The sequence below is a fragment of the Antechinus flavipes genome, chromosome 5 (genome assembly GCF_016432865.1).
Source record: "Antechinus flavipes isolate AdamAnt ecotype Samford, QLD, Australia chromosome 5, AdamAnt_v2, whole genome shotgun sequence".
Taxonomy (NCBI): domain Eukaryota; kingdom Metazoa; phylum Chordata; class Mammalia; order Dasyuromorphia; family Dasyuridae; genus Antechinus; species Antechinus flavipes.
In genome coordinates, this window is record NC_067402.1 from 296664939 (window position 1) to 296685455 (window position 20517).

General features: G+C 55.8%; 1 protein-coding gene across 2 annotated transcripts in view; it reads left to right on the forward strand.

Moving 5' to 3' along the window:
• The first annotated feature begins 1389 nt into the window (after nt 1-1389).
• The window catches only part of TBC1D22A (TBC1 domain family member 22A), a 271714-nt gene continuing 252586 nt past the window's right edge, over nt 1390-20517 (forward strand). The window contains exons 1-4 of one of the 2 annotated variants that reach the window (XM_051963006.1): nt 1390-1606; nt 11362-11418; nt 12622-12968; nt 20094-20273. In XM_051963006.1, the coding sequence (XP_051818966.1) occupies nt 1545-1606; nt 11362-11418; nt 12622-12968; nt 20094-20273 (646 nt within the window). In that variant the 5' untranslated portion in view covers nt 1390-1544. The remainder of the gene's footprint in view (nt 1607-11361; nt 11419-12621; nt 12969-20093; nt 20274-20517) is intronic. The other variant, XM_051963007.1, reaches the window with a different exon arrangement.

A 20517-nucleotide genomic window follows, 5' to 3' on the forward strand; every position in this document is an offset into this window, starting at 1 on the left:
AGGATGGGGTGGGAAGAATGAAGGAGTAGGGTTGGGAGGCTTCCCTTTTGCCTTGGGAAGATGGAGTAGTCAATCACTCCATCCTTTCTGAGTGACTCACTTTCCCTCCTATGTTTTATTAGGTTTTGAAGGAAGCATTTTTGTGAGCTATCATCTGTAGACAAGTGACTTTTAGGGCTGTAGAAGCTCACATGACACGGCAGGCAGAAATGAATAGGAATTCTCTTTTTTAACTTTAAGCATAGAGGAAAATCTGATATTAACAGCTCTGCTTCTTCCTCGCCAACTCGTTATGGCAATTGTTGGTTCCTGGGCAGATGCTGGATGCCCACAGAGAAATGTTAGCGCGCTCTGACAACTCTCCACAGAAGGGGCTTCTGTCCTACAGCTTCAGTGACTCTTCACAGGACTGGTCAGTCAACGTTTATTAAGAACCTCTTGTGTGCCGGTGCTAAGGAACAGGGACACAAAGACCCCTGCACCCTAGACAAGGCTCTCTTATACAAACCCCCACTGTGTCCCAGACGCTCCAGTCTATCCTGCGGACCCTCAGTCTTTGGGAGGTTCAGATCCTTGTGCAAAGGAATCCATCTAATATAGTGATCTGCAGCCACACTCACCCTGCCCCCTCCAAGGCATGGGGGAGGGGGAAGCCCGCCTCCCAGCTCTTCTTCTTAGAACCAGAGATCATTCCTCCGATTATTTATGGAGCCAGGGGCTGTGACTAACACGTTTCATGGCATCATTAAGTGGGGGGAAAGTGGGGGGGAATCTGACCCCTTCGTGAGCGCAGGCAGGGTGCTCCCGGAAGCTAGACCTCCCACAGCGCCCCTCTCCGGTGCCTCTTTCACCCGCTCCCACCTTGGCAGCCCCTGTGGGGCCTGACCCCCTTTCAGATCCTCTCGGCTGGCACCCAGTGTCCTCCCCTCCCCCCTGCCCAGCCGTGGACGCCTCAGGTGGCCCCGGGACTCTTTTCCTCCCGCCCCCTTTCTTCCGTTCGGTCCCTGCTCGGCCCTCAGAGATGGTGGGTGGGACGCCTGCTTCCTCCCCGAGGCGGGGGCCGCCCAGCTGAGGCGGGGGCCAGATCTCAGACGGGCACGGGCGTCTCTGGCCCTTCCTAGAACCTAGCTGCCTGCGTGCCCTCCTTCCGCCTACCGTCCTCGTCCCTTCAAACCGAGCCCCAGAAGCCCGCCCAGACAGCAGAAAGAGAACTCGGGTTTAACACCGTCCTCTCGCCGCTCCCACTGAACACCTGCACGCCGGCAGCGCCTTTTATATGACGTAGGACGTCCGCGCCGTACGTTCCGCCCCGCCCACTCCCGCACCGAGCCAGGGGAGGTTGCAAGGAGGAGAAGAGGCGGGACTTCCGGCATCAGAAACTAAACTTCCTACTGGAGGCGGAAGCGCCGCTGGGCGCCGGACTCGGAGGGGATTCGAGGCTTCGGGGGCGGCGGCGGCGGCCGGGCCAGGAAGGGCAGCTCCCGCTTCGGGCCCGGCCGCATCCGGGACGCGTCGTCGGGCCGCCTGAGGGATGCGGAGGGACCATGGCCAGCGACGGGGCGCGGAGGCAGTTCTGGAAGCGCAGCAGCCACAGGCTCCCAGGAAGGTGGGCGGGGCTCCGGGGGTGCGGGTCAGGGGTCAAGGGTCAGCGTGGGGCAGCCCCGAAAGCGTCTGCTGGCAGGGTCTGCAGGAGCCCTTTTGACAGAAGACCCAACTGAAGTTCAGAACCGGAATCGGTGGGGAGCGAAAAGAGATCCGGTCCAAGCCCTGCCCTCGTCCCTCCTCGCCCAGCCTCAGTTTCCTCCTCCTGGGCAGGGAGGTCATTGGGGGTAGGAGGGCCGGAGCCGGCGACCCTGCTCCCGCCTCTACCCAGCGAGACTCAGTTTCCTCACGTATAACTCGGGGGCTGCACGCCCTGTCCCCGAGGGCCCTTTCCTAGGGTCCTCCCTCCCCGGGCCTCAGTGTCCCCGTCTGTAACTTGGGGACTACGCCCCCTGCCGCCTGCGGCCTCTCTCCTGGAGCCCTCCCTCCCCGGGCCTCAGTGTCCCCGTCTGTAACTTGGGGACTACGCCCCCTGCCGCCTGCGGCCTCTCTCCTGGAGCCCTCCCTCTCCGGGCCTCAGTGTCCCCGTCTGTAACTTGGGGACTACGCCCCCTGCCGCCTGCGGCCTCTCTCCTGGAGCCCTCCCTCTCCGGGCCTCAGTTTCCCCGTCTGTAACTCGGGGACTACGCCCCCTGCCGTCTGCGGCCTCTCTCCTGGAGCCCTCCCTCTCCGGGCCTCAGTGTCCCCGTCTGTAACTTGGGGACTACGCCCCCTGCCGCCTGCGGCCTCTCTCCTGGAGCCCTCCCTCTCCGGGCCTCAGTTTCCCCGTCTGTAACTCGGGGACTACGCCCCCTGCCGTCTGCGGCCTCTCTCCTGGAGCCCTCCCTCTCCGGGCCTCAGTGTCCCCGTCTGTAACTTGGGGACTACGCCCCCTGCCGCCTGCGGCCTCTCTCCTGGAGCCCTCCCTCTCCGGGGCTCAGTGTCCCCGTCTGTAACTTGGGGGCTACGCCCCCTGCCGTCTGCGGCCTCTCTCCTGGAGCCCTCCCTCCCCGGGCCTCAGTGTCCCGGGCCTCAGTGTCCCCGTCTGTAACTTGGGGGCTTCGCTCCCTGCTTTCAAGGGCCCCTCCTCTAGTCTCTTCCTCGCTGTCCCTCAGTTTCTGCATCGGTAACTGGAGGCGTGTGCTCCTTGTGCTCCTCCCCTCCCTCGCCCAGCCTCAGTCTCCCTGTATGTCCCTTTGTCGGCCCCTCCCGGGAGGGGCTGAGGGGAGCGGCCGCTGGCCTGGGGCAGGGGCTCGGGAGCTGCTGCCCTACCGGCCGCCTTCCTGTTGTGCGGTGGGGGCTGCCGGGTGGGCCGGACCTGGGGGGCCGCGCTTCCCGGCCTGGGCGATTTCTGCCGATGGCCGCAGTGGGTCCTTCGGAGCGTGGCCCAGGAGTGCTGGGGCGGGGCCCGAGCCTTAGGGCTGCGGTGTGCTGGGCGAGAAGAGTGAGCGCCGGGGGGCACGCCCGGGTGGGGGGCACGTCCGGGTGGGGGGCACGCCCGGGTGGGGGGCACGTCCGGGTGGGGGGCACGTCCGGGTGGGGGGCACACCCAGGTCAGGGGCACGATGCGGACCAGGGCTGGGGGGGGAGAGCCGGGCCGGCCTCGAGCCTAAGGAGCTGGACTTGGGCAGGGTGGCCGGCCCTCGGTCCTTGCCCGCTCAGGCCTGCCGCCTGCCCCGCCGGCTCCTCACTAGCCACAGACCTGCCGTGCCCGGGAGGCGCGCCTGCTGCTGCTTGGCAGGAGGTCCAGGTCCTGCCCCCGGCCTGCTGTCCCCCGGCTCTTCTCCCTCTCCCGGCAAAGTCCTGGCTCCCGGGGCTGCGTCGGCCGGCGTGGCGTCCCTGGTCCCTGCTGGGCTTCAGCCCCCGCTCGCTGAGGGCCCCAGAGCAGAGCTCCTGCTCCCCGGCCCTGCTGCTGCCCTCGGCCCGGCCCCCGGACGAGCCCCCCGGGTCCTGCCCAGCTTCCTCGCACTCTGCCCCGCCGCGCTTCCTTCAGGAGTCCGGAAGTGCCTTATTCCAGTCGGGTCTCTCGGCTGATCCTGCCCTCGTGCCCTCTGGTGTCTGCCCCGCCGGTCCGGGAGGGCTTGGCCTGGGACCTGGCACCCAGTGGGGGTTTCAGCAGCTGGGTGCCTAACTGACCGTAAGGGCCATCGGTCCAGAGATGATCTCACCTTAGCCTCGCGACAGCCCCGGGAACGCTCTCAGTGAGCACTTATTAGACAATTACTGCATACCAAGTGTTGTGCTGTAACTCCAGGCAGGGCAAAAGCAGTGCTCCCCCCTCGTGCTGTGCTCCCCCCTTGTGCTGTGCTCCCCCCTCCTGCAGTGCTCCCCCTTCCGCAGCTTCCCTTCGAATGGGGGAGCGTGTCAGCTGCTTGTTAGCTCAAAGTTAGGTTCAGGGCAGGCGGAAGCTGATCTGAGCACCTGAGACACCTTGGAAGGGCTTCCTGCACACGGTGGGATGTGAGCTTACTTACGAAGGAAGGGGGGAGTGAGGGGAGGGGGCAAACACGAAGGAAGCTGTCCGGGACCCGATGGGGCGGGAGGTTGGGGGCTGATGAGATCGCCAAGGGAGGAGACCCCCATGGGAGCGGACAGGCCCTGGGTGGGGGAGGAGGACAGAGGGGGGGATGTGGAGAAGAGCAGAAGGAGGAATGGTCGTTGGCCTTGGCCATCGGAAGCCAAATGCAGAGGCTTTAGAGGTGGCTGAAAGACAGGAAAGTGGAGGTCCAAGTTTGAGAGGACTGGATAGGGAGGAGAGAGGGAGGACCATCGCTCCGCAGACAGTGGGCACAATGGGGCTTTGGGGATGGAGGAGACTTGGGAGAGGGTAGACAGCAGGGGAGGAATCAGTAGGTGAGACTGGCTAAGAGAGGGAGGAGGGGGGCAGTTTGCAGGAAACGCTGGGGGTTTGCCTTGGCAAGGAGAAGGGCGCCTCTTCATGTGGGACAGCTGGGAAGGAGGAGCAGGTGCTTGAGGGGTGGGAGGGGAGGAGGCAGAGTCCTCTCCCAGCATGTGGCGGGGAGAGGACCGCAGGATCTGGGAGAGCGGGCCCTGGGGAGTCTGCCCTGGCAGTGCTTGCCAGCGTGCCCCCTGTGGAGGAGGCCCCTTTGTGCGTTGGGCTCATGGGCCTCGCGTGGATGTTGGGGCCGGTGTGGGTTATTCTGGGTCCCCTAAGTGGAGATGAGAAAAAAGGCTGGTTCTTGTGTTTCCATCCCCAGCACCATGGACAGAGCCCCCTCCCTTTAGAGGGGTTCCCCGCTGTGAAGGTAGCCTCCAGTTGTGCTTTCCTGGGGAAGGAATCCAGGAAGGGTGCACAGGGCACAGGGTTTGCCCTTAGTTGGCCCTCAGCGTGGCATTGGATTGAGGTCCGTGGCTGGGGCTGGGCGGGCTTGGATCTGCGCTCCGGGCCGGGCTGCCTCGCTGTTCCGGGGCCAAAGGCAGTTGAGGGAGGTTGCCTTTGACCCCGGGCTTCCTTCACTCACTGGTTGGGCTGCTTCTCTCAGGCTCCTCCTGGGACTCCTGAAGGTGTCAAGGGGATACCTTTGGTCTTTTCATTTCTTAGAGTCGGTTTCCAGGCCCCTCCTGCCCAGAGAGCCAACCTTTGGTCTTGCTTTTTCTTCCCTTTCTCCTTTTTGAATGCATTTCCTGGCTGTTGGGTATTTCTGGGGAAATTCTGCTCCAGTCCCCGAGGATCACAAAAGTCCGCAGGTTGCCCGCAGGTTTAGTCCCCGTAAGGCCAGTCGGCGTCTCTGAGGACCCTGACGCCGCTCTCTGAGCCCCCCGGCCCTTACTAAGCCAGCGTGTGCCAGAGCCGGCGCTGTGCCGGACGCTGGCGACAGAAACCCCCCCAGTGCAGAAGCAGCCTTTGGGCCATCACAGATGAGTCCAGTCGGGGAACGCTCGACGGATCTCTGCATCTCCTGCTGATCCCGGAGGGCTGAGACCTGATTTGTTCATTTCTATGCTGGGAGGTCAGCGTCGACGCGATCTGCCAGCCCAGAGCGTCGGAACCAGATAGGTTTTTAGAGACTGTTTAGTTATATTCTCTGGGCAGATGGGGAGGCTGAGATTTCCTGAGTTCAGGAGAGACCTTTAGACTCTCACAAGTCCCCGTTTTTTTCTCCTATCCCCTAGGGCCTCCCGATTGTGATTGTGCACTGGGGGGTTCATTGGCAGCAGCATTGTAATTGGTTCCCCTACATCCCGTCTCCCCACTCTAGACCATCCTTCATTTGGCAAGTCCGACCATGGCACCCCTACCCGATGACTTCCCCAGGATCAGCTAGAGAGGCCTCCGTGTGAAGCTCTTTGTCACTGGGCCCCTTCCTGCCTTTTCTGTCTTCTTATTCTTGACTGCCCACCATGTTCTGCTCGGTCCAGTGACGCCGGGCTCTGTGCACTTCCTGGCTGGGTGCTTTTTGCTGGCTGTCCATCTCCCATGCCTGGGATTCTCTTCCTCCTCATCTCCATCTTTGAGCTCCCCAGCTCCCTTTGGGACTCAGCACATCCTCCCTGCACAGGGAGGGTGCCTTTCCCAGGGCGCCTCCTGTTGGCGCCTTTCCTCTGCCATGGTCTCCCCATCATTGTCTTGTATGTGTTCGGTGGTTTGCATCTCACCTCCCCATTAGTCTGGGAGTTCCTTTAGGGAAGGGATTTTGTTTTTTGCCTTCCATTGTACCTCAGGCTTTAGCCTGGCCTAGAGTGACCCAGGAATCATCTGGCCTAAGTCTCTCTTACCTAAGAGAGTGTCTGGTCCGTGTTCTTTAACTGGGGGACTGAGGCCTGGACAAGTGAGGTCATATGAGAGAGCTCGGATCTGAATCTGGGTCCTGGAATCCAGACCTCCCTTCTCACTGCATCCCCTCTGTTCCATCAGCTATTCCATGGCTGGCGCCGCCGAGGCTCATTTGTTGTTGCTCGTGTCTGCTTCCCAGTGCTTCGTGGGGTCATCGACATTCGGCTGCCTTCCCTCTCCATCCTAGCCCGGCAGAGTCAGAAATAACATCGTGCTCTTCCACTTCTCCTGGCTGGAGACGCATGTTGTCCAGATGAAGTTTAAGCGCTACCTTCTGGACAAACTTCTGACGGGTCCTTGGCAGGGAGGCAACATCCAGTTGTCCCTGACACCTTTGGCTTTGGAGGGCAGGATAGGTGGGGAAAGGAGGTGACCAAAAAATGGTGGTCATTTTCCCTGTGTTCCTCCAATTGTTTGTTTTTGTTCTACTCTTTTTGACGAGGGCCTATAAATTGGCTCGCTCTGCCTATTCTTGGGAAAAGATGCTGTTGAGGTTCTGCCTGTCTTGGTGGGTGATGAGATCCCTTCAAATCATCAGATTCTCTCTAGTTTCCCTGTTAATTTATCTGGTCAGTCTGTCAGTCACCAAGCAATTAGTGTCTGTCTTTAGGGCTCTGGCTATCAAGGAAGGTAAGAAGTCTCGGTTCTCAAAGTATTTCATTCCTAATCGGGGAGGAAACATGTAAATAAGCAGATGTGAATGTGATCTCTGCAGATGTCAAGGAAGGAAATCGTTGGGAGAAAGGATGGCGTAGTGAGGGCCAGTAAAGGGCCAGGTATCTATATCCAGCAGAAGGTGGAAGCCTGGGAAGCCATGTGATGGAGATGGGGGGCCGTGGGACTTTAGGTGGAGGGCCCCCCAGGGCAAAGGCCTTTGCAAAGGTCAGTCTAAGATGAGCTTTTGAAGGAAGCCTTGGAAGAGAATTCCTTGCTTCCAGCTCGTTGCCATTTCATACTAGTCAGCCCCACCTGAGACAGTAGACAAAGTGAGACTTGATAGACCAGCAGAAGTTTGGATAGGACAGGAAAGAAGGATGTCCCCTTTAAGATGTTGAGTGCCTCCACCCTTCAGAACACTGGTCTGCACACAGTAAGCACACACGTACCTTAATGAAAGCCAAGCCGACCTTTGCAGACTGTGGGCCTTCATTCTCCCCACTGGCCAAGAGGAGCAAGAATTTGGCTGTGTTTGGAGGGGTAAGGGTGGTGCTGCTTGTGCCTTGAACTGAAGGCCCCTTCAGTTCCTACTTAACGTGAATCTTGAGGAACTGAGATGATGCACATGTCTGTGCTAATTAGAGATTCGGGGCATTTTTCTTGTTTAAGAGCTGTCGCAATTTCATTGACGGCTTTAATGCCTCTATAAAATTTTTTTCCAGTGCCAGACCCTGTTTTTGTTTTATTTTTTAGGAGTTAATCTCTGCCTTCTGTTAATTTCCTGGCCTAAAGCCAGTCATCGGAGGTGGCAGAGCAATTTATGGATCAACTAAACAGCCTGTCAGGGAGCGTTATGACTTTAGACAGAGAAAGGGTAACAATGGGAGTTGAAGAAGACTTAGAGTGAATTATCTCTGTTTACCTTTTAAAAAAGATAAGAGATGCTGGAAATTATTGAATTTGTTCTTTTGGAAATTATTTAGAATTTGGAAGGCTGCAGTGCCATTTCATTTGCATATCTAATAATTTGGCTGAAATGCACAGAAATAGGAAAGTGGGGAAACCCAATGCTTGGCTCCTGCAGGGAGCGCCTGAATGTTTCATGGAGCTGTGGCCACCATTTTATAGGACACATGTTGACCAAGACAAGTAGGGACCAGAGAGAAGAGAATAGGAAAGAATGGTGTGGGGACAGAAAGCTCTCGGGAGCCTCATTGGAGGAAGTGCAAAAACAGTCTTGTTCTTCGGGTAGCCCTAGGCCTGTGCTGGGAGGGGGCAGAGGCTATCCTTGTTTGGCTCAGCTCCCAGGGCAGGAGGAGGAGTTATTGGGAGTGAGCTTCCTCTTGAGTCTGTGAAATTGAGTGGAAGTGAGGTGGCCTGCCCCAACAGTTGCTGAGCTCTGGGATACTGGGGACTTTCAAGCAGAGGTTGGCTGCCCGCCATTGGGACCATTGGAAAAGGAGCCTCACCTTTGACAAGGTGACTTCTAAGCTCTCTGCTTCCCTGAAAATTCATCCCCAAACTCCAAGTGCTCCTCCCTCATGCTGGAGGGAGAGCCAGTGATTACTGATGGTTCCCAGATGTGAGATGGCGTCTTGGTGGTTGGTTGCCCTTATTCCAAGAGGTTATTGAAATAAAACATTCAATTTAGTTAGAAAAATAAAAGGATGGAGGTATAGCCCTCAGGAAACTTATAATTGATTGATATATTATTACCTTATGAATATATATACACACACACATATATATTATAAATGATTGATAATGACCAAAGTTAGAGGTGTATTTCAACTGGACCTGAATTTGAATCCCAGCTCTGCCACTGAATATACCACTGTGAGTTCCCAGATGAGAGAGGGTTGATCTCTCAGGTAATTCTACAATCCTGTGACTACAGTATGAGGTTTACCATATCCTATGTTCTACATCTGCTATCCTGACTACTTCTTCCTGCTTTTGTGGAGGAGAGCTGATTGTCAGATTCTGGGCTATGGGGAAGCAGTGGAATTGTTTCCCATCCAAAAAAAAAAAAAGGTTTTCTTAAATTTTCTCTGAAGCCCTTTAAAGTGAATTTCTTTAGAAAATGCATCTCTCCAGAATGTATTTTATAAATCTTTGGAACTCATTGACTCTGTGAGAGAATGAGCCTTAATGGCAGATTGAGTTCATTTTGCAGTGTTTATGGTAAACCACTGTTGAACTCAAAGAGTACCCGGAGTAATGACCCCAGCACGGGAAAGATAAGTTGATGAACTCTAAACAAAGCCGACTCTATGATCTGCCTGTCTGGTTCATCTGTCTGAAATACGGGAAAACATTTAATTGTAAATGTGGTAATATAATTTTTTATTTATTTTGTACTCCCTAGCAAATTGCTGCTGTCCTCATTTTGTTTTCATGCTTGTGCTCCCCCTGCCTCCAGTCTTCACCCTTGTCTCATTCTTCTCAAAGACATTTTTTTCTGGGTGCTTTGCTCTGGGGTGTACAGTGTTGCTTTCTATAAGTGAAATGTTGGCAGTTAGAGGAATGAGTTCATTATGGATGGGCATCTTGAGGAGGGCACCCAATGTGCCTAAAAACAGGCTGAGGAACGGCGCCATTCCCTGCGCTCTTTGCCCCTCCTCCTCTGCCTCCTTCTCCTGGATCTCTGCCAGGCGGTGGACTGTCGGTGTAGAATGGGGTTGGTTTGACTTGTCTATATTTATTTGTTCCACGGGAAGATCTTGTTGGATGGATGTTGTTAATTTTCTTTCTTATTAATATGAATTTAACCACATGAACATACATGGGCATTTGTATATGCCAGGAATAAAACAAACAGGTTTGTTTGGGAAACTTGGACTACATCTCGGATGCACTTCTTTTTGTTATCCATTGTGTTAGCCTGGTTGCTCCCACACTGTCTTCTTTTCTGTGTTCCCTTCAGAACTTCTTCTTGCTCTCATTTCCATCCTTGTCACGTGACTCAGGGATGGTGGTTGCCTTTGTCTTATTTTTTGGCATCACAGTCACTGCTTCCACCTTAGTACTCTCCTAAAAACATCCTTCCTTGTCCATAGAAGTACCGTCCCACAGAGTCAGCCCCTACAATGACCTCTTCAGAGGGGAGGTCTCGCACTCTTCTCAGGGACAGTTACTGGGTGCTAAATGTAAGTTTGCAAATGAGCATCTCTACTCTAGCAGCAAACTCTGCTTTTGGTCGTTGGTGACCTTGGTGAAACCAGTTTCAGCCCAGTGGCAGACTTAGAAATCAGACTGTCTGGATTGGGGAATGAGCAGAAGGTGAAAACACAAGGTCAGTGCTGTATAGACAGCTTTCTCTAGCAGTCTGACTGTGCAAGAAACCAAAGAGATGGGATAGAAGCATGGAGGAATGTTAGAATCAACAGAAAGCGTTTTGTTTTTTCCTTTCAGATGGGCTGGGAAATTTTGGCACGTTTCTGGGTGGTAGAGGACAAGGGGAGGAGAGAAGGTAAAGGTAGATGGTGGAAGGGCAGGCTTCTGGACGAGAAGGGAAGGGGTGGGATTGTGGGCATGGGTAGGGAGAGGGGCCTGAGACAGTAGATGAAGACCCGAGACGGTGGAGGAAGCCGAGGTGATTTGAAGTGGAGAGTTGGAGAGAGGGGGAGCATGGGACGAAGAGCCTCGATTTTTTTCAGGGATGTATAGGGTGAAATTCTCAGCTGTGGTTGGGAGTGGGGATGCTTTGAGGCAAGAAAAAAGCGTTTGGAATGATCCTGAGAAGCATAGGGAGCAGTAAAAGGACTGGTGGTTATTGTACGGAACATATTCTCGAAGAGTGAGCCCGGGGGACTTGGCATCCTAGGCCTTCGAGGCTATCACTTCCAGCTTCCAGCCTCTTATAGTTAGAGGAAGAAACTGAGGCTGTGATAGGTTAGAGAGGAGCTTTCTGTCCAGGTCTGGCCGAGATTCTGGGAAATGCGGTCTGGGTTCCAGCGTAACCTCTTACTGTTCATCTACCCTGGGGCTCAGGGGTTGTGCACCCGTCCTCTGGGCGCCATCTTGGATACCCGGGCTTCTGCCAGAGTGTGCCTTTATCGGTCGGCCGCGGACATTCTTGGGGCCGTCAGTCCCATTTCAGACAGACGGTCTCCGTCACTGCCTCTTGCGCTGTAGCAGTCATCCCGTCCCACCTGTTTTGCCGGGTCATTCTGCAGCCACGCATGGCTGGCGATACAGGTTTTCCTTGGCGATACAGGGCCTTGTGTGGCAGCTAACATCTCATTTTTTCTTCATTTGAAAAGTAGGAAAGGAGTTCAGTCAGACAGAGGTTAATGTCTTATTTTTTTTTTTTTCTTTTCAAATAGTATCCAGCATGTGTATGGAGCCCAGCATCCTCCTTTTGACCCATTAGTACATGGCACGTAAGTTCAATGTCACCTCTGAAATGCTTGTCCTTGACTATTTGTTTTGGAGAGGGTGATGGGCCACGCCGTCCTGCTTGGTGTGCTTGGCAGGGACCGGGCAGGAGCCGTCTTCCGATCATGGCGTTTCTCTAGTCCTTCTCAGAGTGAGCCCGGGGCTGGGGTCAAGGAGGGCGGGGGGGAGGGCAGAGGGGCCGGAGGGCCGGGGGCAGTGGGGAGTCTGGCCCTGGGTTCCCCAGCACCTCGAGCACTTCTTCCTCAGGTCACAGTCGGCTCTCAGTTGTTGAGGGCTCGTTCCTTCAGCTGGGGCCCAGCGCAGGCCGTTGCTCACCTCCCTGTGGTTCTCTTTCCTTTTGCTACGTCTCTGTGTGATCAATCCCCCTTGCAAATCTGGAAGAGGAGAGGGAGAAGCCGTGGGAAAGCCAAGCCCAACTCCAGGCCAGGCCTGGGCTGGGCTGGTGGCCGGCCCCGTGGGCAGCGAGGCTGTAAGGGCTCCTGGGCCCTCTCCCTGCTGCAGCTGCGGGTCCGTGAGCCCGGAACCTGGGGCCTGAGGCTCCCGAGCAGGCCTTCCCCTCTCCTTGTTAACTCGGCCAGAGGGCCAGGATGGCAGGGAGGGAGGGAGGCTGTGGGGAATAATAGCTGTGCCCCCGGAGACCCCCCAGTGCTTGCTCAGCCGCTCTCCCCCGGATTTTCTTTCCTTTCTCCCCAGTGCTAAGTCACTTGCACGTCCAAGCAAGGTGCTCCTTTCTCATTCCTGTTGGGATGGACTGAGGTCTGAGAGTGTGCGTGTGCATGTGTGTGTGTCTGTGTGCGTGTGCGTGTGTGTGTGTGCGTGTGTGCGTGTGCGTGCGTGTGTGTGCGCGTGTGTGTATGTGTTTGTGTGTGTGTGATGTGTGTGTGTGCGTGTGTGTGTACGGTGTGTGTGCGTGTGTGCGCGTGTGTGTGTGTGTATGGTGTGTGTGTGTGTGTGTGTACAGTGTGTGCATGTGTGTGTGTCTGTGTGCGTGTGTGTGTGTGTGCGTGTGTGTGTGTGCGCGTGCGTGTGTGTGTGTGTGTGTGTGTGATGTGTGTGTGTATGGTGTGTGTGGGGGCAGGTGTGTCTGTGTCTCTCTGTGTGTCTCTGTCTCCTGGCTGCTCTGTCCTGTGACTTTGGGCCTCACTCTGGGGGAGCTTGAGGAGTGAAGACGCTCGTTCTGTTCGCAGGTTGATTAAGACGGTCCCCAAGACGCCGACCACGCCAGTGAAGCCCAAGAAAGTCAGCACTTTCCAGGAGTTCGAGAGCAACACGAGCGACGCGTGGGACGTGGGCGAGGACGATGATGAGCTGCTGGCCATGGCGGCCGAGAGCCTGAACACGGAGGTGGTCATGGAGACGGCCAACCAGGTCATCCAGAACCACAGCCGCCGCCAGGAGCAGCACCGGGTGCCCGAGGAGCGCGTCTGCAGGGACAGGGAGCAGCCCGAGCACTTCTCCGACCTCCCCGCCGTGATGGGCCCGGACAGCCGGCTGGTCAAGTCCGTCAGCGAGAGTCACACGTCCCACTCTGCAGGTACGGGGGGCCTCCCCTTCCAGGCTCAGAAAGCAGAGCCAAGGGCACTCGCTCCCTTGCACCCCCTCCCCCTTGCTTTCTTTCCTCCTCCTCTCCCCTCCCCTTCTTCTCTTCCTCCATCCTCCTATTCCTTGTCTCTTCCTCCCTCCCTCTCTCCCCTTTTTCCTCCTAAGTACAAAGTACATGGGCTCTGCAGGGTTATCAGACAGCTGTGTGCACAAGGGGAAGGATCTTCGACTCCCTGAGCCTGGAGGGGCACGTCCCCCCCGGACAAGCGCCACACTGCTGGCCGTGGATGCCCCGGCTCTGCCCTCTCTGCCCCGTTGGGGCGGCCAGAGGCCTTGTCAGGAAGGGTTCCTGGCCTCCTGGAGTCTGGCTCCGTGTGCCGGGGTCTGGTGGGACCCAGCTGCCCTCCTGGCCCTCTGGGGGCGGCCGCCCTCCGACTGCTTGGCAGAGGTCCCGCTGACAGTTCCCCACCTCCGGTCCCCCCCTCCCCAGGGTCTCGGTGCTTTGTCCCCTGCTCCTCCTGGGCATCTTCGAGGCTGCCAGTGCCCATGTTGTTGCCCTTCTTGTCTCTGTAGCCCTTGGCCCCTGGCCCGGACTGCAGGAGCTGCTCAGCTGCCAGCCCAGGGCTCAGAAGCGGCTGCCTTGCGTCCCTGGGGTGTGGGGGCCGAGGACGGCAGGAGCGCCCCTTGCTTGGCTGGGCTGCAGACCTGGGCGCTGGTGCTGATTCTGCCTCGTAGGGGAGGGGGATCGAAGGCCCACCAGCTTGTCCGTGCCTGACTTTTGGCTGGCTACAGATCTCCCCTGGGCATGCTGGGAACCCCATTGTCTCCACGCCGCAGTTGCCTTTCCCCTCAAGCGGGGCAGGGTTTTTAAGTGCCTGAGCTCCCGTAAGGCGAGGCAGATCTGGCTTTTTCTAGCGCATTTTCTGCGTGCCTCGTTCTTGAGCGGGTGCCCTGGGCTGCCCTGCAGGCCCTTCCCAGGGTGTGGCCGGCCCTCCCTGCAGGCTGGCACAGGGGATGTGGGGGCGGAGCTGGGGGGCGCTTGGGAGGGCCTTGGCATTCCAGTGTGCAGCCGGTCTTGGCCCCCAGGAGGTCGGGCCCGTGGGTGTGGACGATGCCCTCGAGTAACTCCCTGTGTGACCTTGCTCTTTGGGACTTTGCACTTGGAGGAGATGGTCTCAGAGATCCTTTTGAAGCCTGGCACCCTGCGACAGGGCCCGTGGCTGAGCCCTGCATGGGCGCCCTGGGAAGCACTTGCTGGCTCGGGTTGGGAGGCTCCTTTATTTTGTCCTGCAGGAAAGAAAGCCTGGCAGCCAGGAAACATGTGGGCCCAGGAGAGGAGTGGCTGGGCTGGCGGCAGCCATGGAGGTGTGGCTCCCGGGTGGCCGGCAGTGCCCGCGGAGCGGGAGCCGGATGAGGAATCTGTCTCCATGACGACGGCCCCCTTGGTTTGGCTCTTGCTGAGCACCCAGCAGAGTTCTTAGACTCAGAGAGCTTCCCCTCAGCCATGTTCTGATCCTGTTGGACATGAGCTCCAGCACCTCTCGTGGGCCGAGGCCATGGCTGTCCGTCTCCCTTACTCGTGCCCTGACGTCCTGATTGGCTTTCTGGCCTTGGCTCCCGCCTCAGCTGCCCGAGGGCTTTCCTAATCTTCAGCCAGCCTCAGGGGCTCCGTGTCTACATTTGCCTGTTTGACGCTAGAGGTTCTTCCCAGCCTGACCTCAGCCCACCGTTGCGGTCTCCTTACACACAAGCTGTTTCTTCCCTGTGGCGCTTACGGGACCCTCCATCTCCCAGCTCCACGCCTTAGCCCTGGCTCTCCCTTCTCACCTTTACCAGGTGGACTCTGTTTTCTCTGAAAGCTCCCCTCGTGGGCCTTCCCCCAGAAGCCCGTACTCTGCCTCCCTCCTCCTTCAAGCATCTTCATTCATCTTGTGTATTGTTATGTCTTGTCGTCTCCCCTTAGAACGTAAGCTTCCTGATGGCAGTGACTGGCTCTCTTGGTCTCTGTCTTCCTAGCATTTCTCTCGGGACCTGAGCCAGTCAGTGCTTAATAAATGGGGGTTCGTTACTTACTTTGAATGAAAGTGGAGAAAACCATGACACTGCCGACTGGGTCCCCTCCAAATGAATGTCCCACCGCCTGCACTTGGCCCTCACTGCAGCAGGCAGTGATGGGGACACTCTTCCTGCCTTGTCAGTCCCCTCTCCCACTCTGTCTTTTATGGGAAAAATGGAGGCCATTTGCTATGAGCTGCCTCTTCCCCCTGCTTCCTTATCTGTGTCTTCTGCCACGGTTTCCTCCTTATTCTTGTTTTGTGTGAAGTGGTGAAACTCAGAGAAGCGAACCGCTGCTCTCCCTGCTCCAGCTGATTAGCCCCACTCTCACACCTACTCCCATCTTTAATCTCTCCTTGTCTACTGACTCCTTCTGCATTGCCCAGAAATATGCCGTACCTCCCCCTTCCTCAAAAAGCCCCCCTTGACCGATCCCTGCCAATTATTGTTCTCTCTCTCTTCCCTTTATGGCTAAACTTGGAGAAGGCAGCTCCAGTAGGGGCTTCATTTCCTCTCATCCCGCGCCCTTACAATCTGGCTCCCGACCGTACCCTTCCACTCTGGGCCGTCACGAATAGCTCACTGGCCTTTTCTCCGTCCTCACTTTCCCTGACTTCTCTGTGACCTGCTAGACCAGTTGTTCACTCTTTCCTCATTGAGATTCTCTTCTCTGGGTTTTGGGTCATCCTTCTCTCCTGGTTTTCTTCCCAAATCTCTGCTCACTCCTCAGCCTCCTTTGCTGGATCCTCATCCACATCACTTCCTCCTTCAGAACTCTGTCCTGGGCCCTCGTCTCCCTTTCCACTACTTTGCTTGGGGATCTCACCGGCTTCTGTGGATTTAATTACTATCTCTAGGATGAGGATTTTCAAATCTCCTTTTCCCCTTCATTCTCATATCTTTTATGATCGACTGGACATCTTAATCTCCACGTGTCCCAAACAGAACTCATTTTCTTTCCTCCAAAGCCCTCCCTCCCTATTTCTGTTGAGGGCGTCAGCATCTTTCCAGTCACCTGTTCATTCATGACCTCTGATTCATCCTGGACTCTTTATTGTCTCTTACTCTCACATCCAGACTGTTGCCAAGGCCCATTGACTTGGCATTTTCAGCATCTCTCTGATGTGCCCCCACTCTGGGGCAGGCCCTTATCACTTGGACTATTGTCATAGTTTCTGGGGGAAAGGGAGGAGGGTCTGTCTACCTTAAGTCTCTCCCAACTCTAGTCTAATCTCCATTAAGTTATTAAATTGATCTTCATCAGCTGCAGATCTGATCATGTGACCTTCCCCCACATCCCCATCTCGTACTTCCTATTCACAATGCACTCCAGTGATTCCTATCTTGGACAAAGGCAAATGTAAATGCATTGTTTTGCATTCCAAATCCTCCCTCCTTTTCCAGTCCTCTTATATTTGGTTCCCCAGTGCATCATCTTAGCTCGAGTGCCATGGCCCTCTTGGTTATCCACTGGTAAGGCGGTCCATTTCTCAGGCAGTGTGTTTGTATTTAGCTTTGTGGTATCCGGCGGCCCTACTGCTGTGTGGCTGCCAGAGCGTGGGCAGAGTCCTCATCGAATGAGATTGAGGTTGTCTGTCCTGGTTAAAGAGCCACAGACCGTCCTGATTGTGTCATGGACCTAAAGGGGGGTTTTTCTCCTGCTCATCGTTCTCCTTGTGGTGCCCAAATGCTGAGATATGTTGGTGGCTCTAAAGAAAGGATCACAGATAGTCTGTCCTTCGCCCTCCCACCTCCGCTTTTTTCACCCTGATCTCAGCCCCGTGGCAGCACCCTGAGTTAATAGGATGAGGGCAGGGACTGAGAGACTGTGAGCCAGGAGTCTCACCCTGGCCAGAGGGCAAGCCTGCCTTGGGGTGGTGAGGACAGGATATGAGGCAGGGTCTTGGGTCTGCTTCCCCTGCCTCCCTGGCTTGGGGTGGTAAGGACAGGATATGAGGCAGGGGCTTGGGCCCTCTTCCCCTGCCTCGGGATGGTGAGGACAGGATATGAGGCAGGGGCTTGGTCCTGTCCCCCCTGCCTCCTGCGGGCTTAAGTGGGGCACAATCTGCCTGGGAGCCAGGGAGCACTGCCCTCGTTGACAGCCTCAGGGCTCATGTTGGTGGGGTTTTTCGGCCCATATTTTGCATCTAATGAGTTCTGTGTGGAAGTGAGCAGCTGCTGAGAGTGATTTTCATTCCTGATTGACAGGGTGCCGTCAGAGATGTGTGGATGTCAGTGTGTTCAGCAGAGCCTGTTGTTGTCCCCGTCACTTGTCTGGAGCTCATCTTTTCACAGGAAACTTGATTTTTGTCTTAGAAAATGAGCTGCCTGCTATGGTATAGTTTTGGACTCCGAATTTGTGGGAATGTTTTAGGTGGCTGCTTTTAGTGGGCACTGGAGAGTGGGTGAGGCTAGGGCAGCAAAAATGGGGATTTAAGTTTTGGTTCCTTGGATGCTATCTTAGTATAGGTGTATGAGCTTGGGAACCATCCTCCCAAGCCCCTCTCTCCCCCAAACTGGACTGCTCTGTGCTGGTCTAGGAGCAGGGAAGGGGCATGGGGCTGTGACTTAGGACACAGACGGTCTGGGACTGGCTTTTCTGCCAGGCTGAATGATCTTTGACAACTATTCCTGACCAGAGCTTCAGTTTCCCATGAGGCAAAGGGATCCGTAGAGATAAATCCCTTCCTGGTCTGATGTTCTATATGTCTTTTGCTCTCCTTTGTAGGAAGATGATTTTTAGTGGTGGCGATTGGGAGTGGCAACGATCCTCGTCACTGTGCCCAGAAGGATGATGTAGGCCCACAAGTCCTGTCCTCCTGCCTTATGTACTTGTAGGGTAGAAAATATGGAAAGATAGTCTGTGAGGCAGGATCTGGGGGCTCAGCATCAAGAGGTGCGAGTCACCGACACGGGCTGGCTCTTCACGTGCTCTGCTGAGCACGATAACATGGGGACGTGCAGACTGCTGCCCTCGTAGCATTGCTTTAAGATCCAAAGGTGATGGTTTTCCCCATTAGCCCTTTTGGGGAGGAGGGAGCAGCAGCTCTGTAGAGGGATCCTCTGGGCTCATGGCCTGCCTCAGCTGGGATCCCTTTGCCCTTTGGGAGTCGGGGTAATCACTGCTTATAAAATGAGCTGCTTGGGCTCGAGGGCCTCCGAGGGGTCCCTTTTAGGTCTCAATGTATGTGATAAATAGTATCCTCAGGTAAGGTATCATGGTTCTCATTTGCTTTTGCAGTTCTTCTGAAGCTCACTTTCTTTGCTCACCTTCTGTTAGAATGATCCGCTCAGTACAGCTGGGCTTCCTTCCTTTCCACAGTTTTAGCAACTTACGGGAGCTGGATCTGTGCAGACTTGGAGAATGTTTGAATGAGAAGGGACGATCGAGGACATCTGGTGGGCCCTTCTGCCCGTGACATCAACATCTTCTAAGACTTTCTGAGAAGTTGTCACGCAGCTTCTGCTCAGACCCCCTCACCCCCCTCCATGATTGGGAGCCTTATGTTGCTGGGACATACCATTGTTTGACATCTAGAATTATTAGAATCATTTATTTTCTTTTTTTTTCCCCCAAATTTTTCCCTCCCTTCTTTACCTCTCCAAACAATCTGATGCAGGGTAAACATGTGTAATCCTTTTAAACACATAGGAAATTATGTCTTATAATAGCTCTTGCTCCTGTCGACTGAACTGAATTGGATGGCCACAGCTGAAGAGAGCAGGCAGGGACAGGAGAGTCAGGGCTCCAACAGAAGTTTAATTTCAAAGTGAGGGAAATGGCCTGCAAGCAAGGAGGAAGATCAGACACGTGTGCCAGGCCCCGACCCTAGTGAGGGATCCTGAGACAGTGTAGGGACATCGCAAAACTTCTAGCAGTGGCTGCGTGGTGAGCTATAGCCCTGACAGTGAAGGGGAATGCAAGAGAGAGACAAATTTGGTTCTTGGCAGGGTTTCACGACCAGAACACGAGGACTTCTGCGAGCTTGTTGGGAGCTTGTCAAAGCAGTGATGTGATTTTGTGAGAGGGTGAGATCCTCCCCAGGGGGAGCGCAAAGGGTCGTCATGTCCAGCTCCAGACGCAGCTTTCTTGTGGGTATCTGCTAGTAGGATCTCTCTCTTCTCTGGAGCTCCTCCCTTTCTCTCAGCTGGGGGCCCTTTGCCTGGGTGGAACCCCGCTGGGCACTGACAAGCCTTGGGCTTCCTGGGCAGCCACACCTACCCTCTGGCACATGCTCAGTGTGGAGTCGGTGATGGCATTCAGCTCTCACGCGGACTGCTGCCTCTCCAGCCCTGCCTTCTTCCCTTATTTTGGAAGCCTTCATGCAGAACTTCCCTTTTACCCCTATTAAATGTCATTGCCTCGGCTGCCAGAGTTGGAAGGGGGCCACAGAGACAGATGATCTAGTGCTGTGGTGTGTCACAGACCCTTTGGCAGCCTGGTGGACCCCTCCCCACAATCGAGTTTCTAAATGACTGAAGGAAATATCAAATTTCTATTAGAGGTAGTAAAGGAAGCTGTCTTCCCCCCCCCCTCCCCTCCCCCCGACCCCTCCTGAAATCTGTTTGTGAGCTAGGTAAACAACCTTGGGTTTCAGCCAATCTCATCGTAGAGATGAGCAGTTAAAGCTTGAGAGTAGCGGGCCTTGGGCTATAACTCGGATCCCCTGACGCCATTGCTTTAGTCTTTGCCCCCTTGTAAAAGCCATCTAGGGACACAGCCCTTGCTGGGGATGTTGGAGAACTTTCACCTTTCTTAAGGTTTTTGCTGAGAACCTTGTGCACTTTGACCAAGGCACGCTCTCTCCAGATGGCCCAGTGGCTCCCTTCCCAGAGTGCTCTGCTCATTTTGGTGCTTTTCTGGGCGTCGTCTCTTACTTTACAGCCCCATGACCCAAGGAGAGGGGTTTCTGCTCAGACAGACCTTCTCTCCCCTCTTCAGAAATGTCGAATTGGGGAGAACTTGTTATGTTATGGGGGGGGGGGGACTTCCCGAGCCGGATCAGGTGGGAGCGGGATGGTTGGAGAGGCTAATTGGCCCTTTTCCATTTCCCTCCTGCAGAAATCCTCAGTGACATGACCCCGCTGCAGCGCTCCCAGTCTCTCCCTTATGCCTCTACGACCCCGTTAGGCTACGGATCGGACGACAAGAACGTGCTTGGCCCCCCGGCCCTGACAGAGAGGGAGGTCTATCGGCTGGAGAAATTCAGGCAGCTTCTCGCAGGGCCCAACACAGATCTGGGTGAGTGTCGTCCGCCGCGGGCTCCCGTCGGGGCTCTCCGGAGCACGGAGAAGCCCTTTCCTGGCTCGTGGGCTGGCGGGCCCCGGTGGGTGGGTTCTTGGGTGGAGCTCGGGGCTCTTAGAACCCGCCAGCGTCTCGGCCCTCGGCGCGCCGTCGCCGCTCTCCCGTTGTGCTGTCTCAGGGTGGCGTCGTAGCTTCCAGCCCAGCAGAGACTCCTGGCCTGTTGGGGCGGCAGTGGCCATTG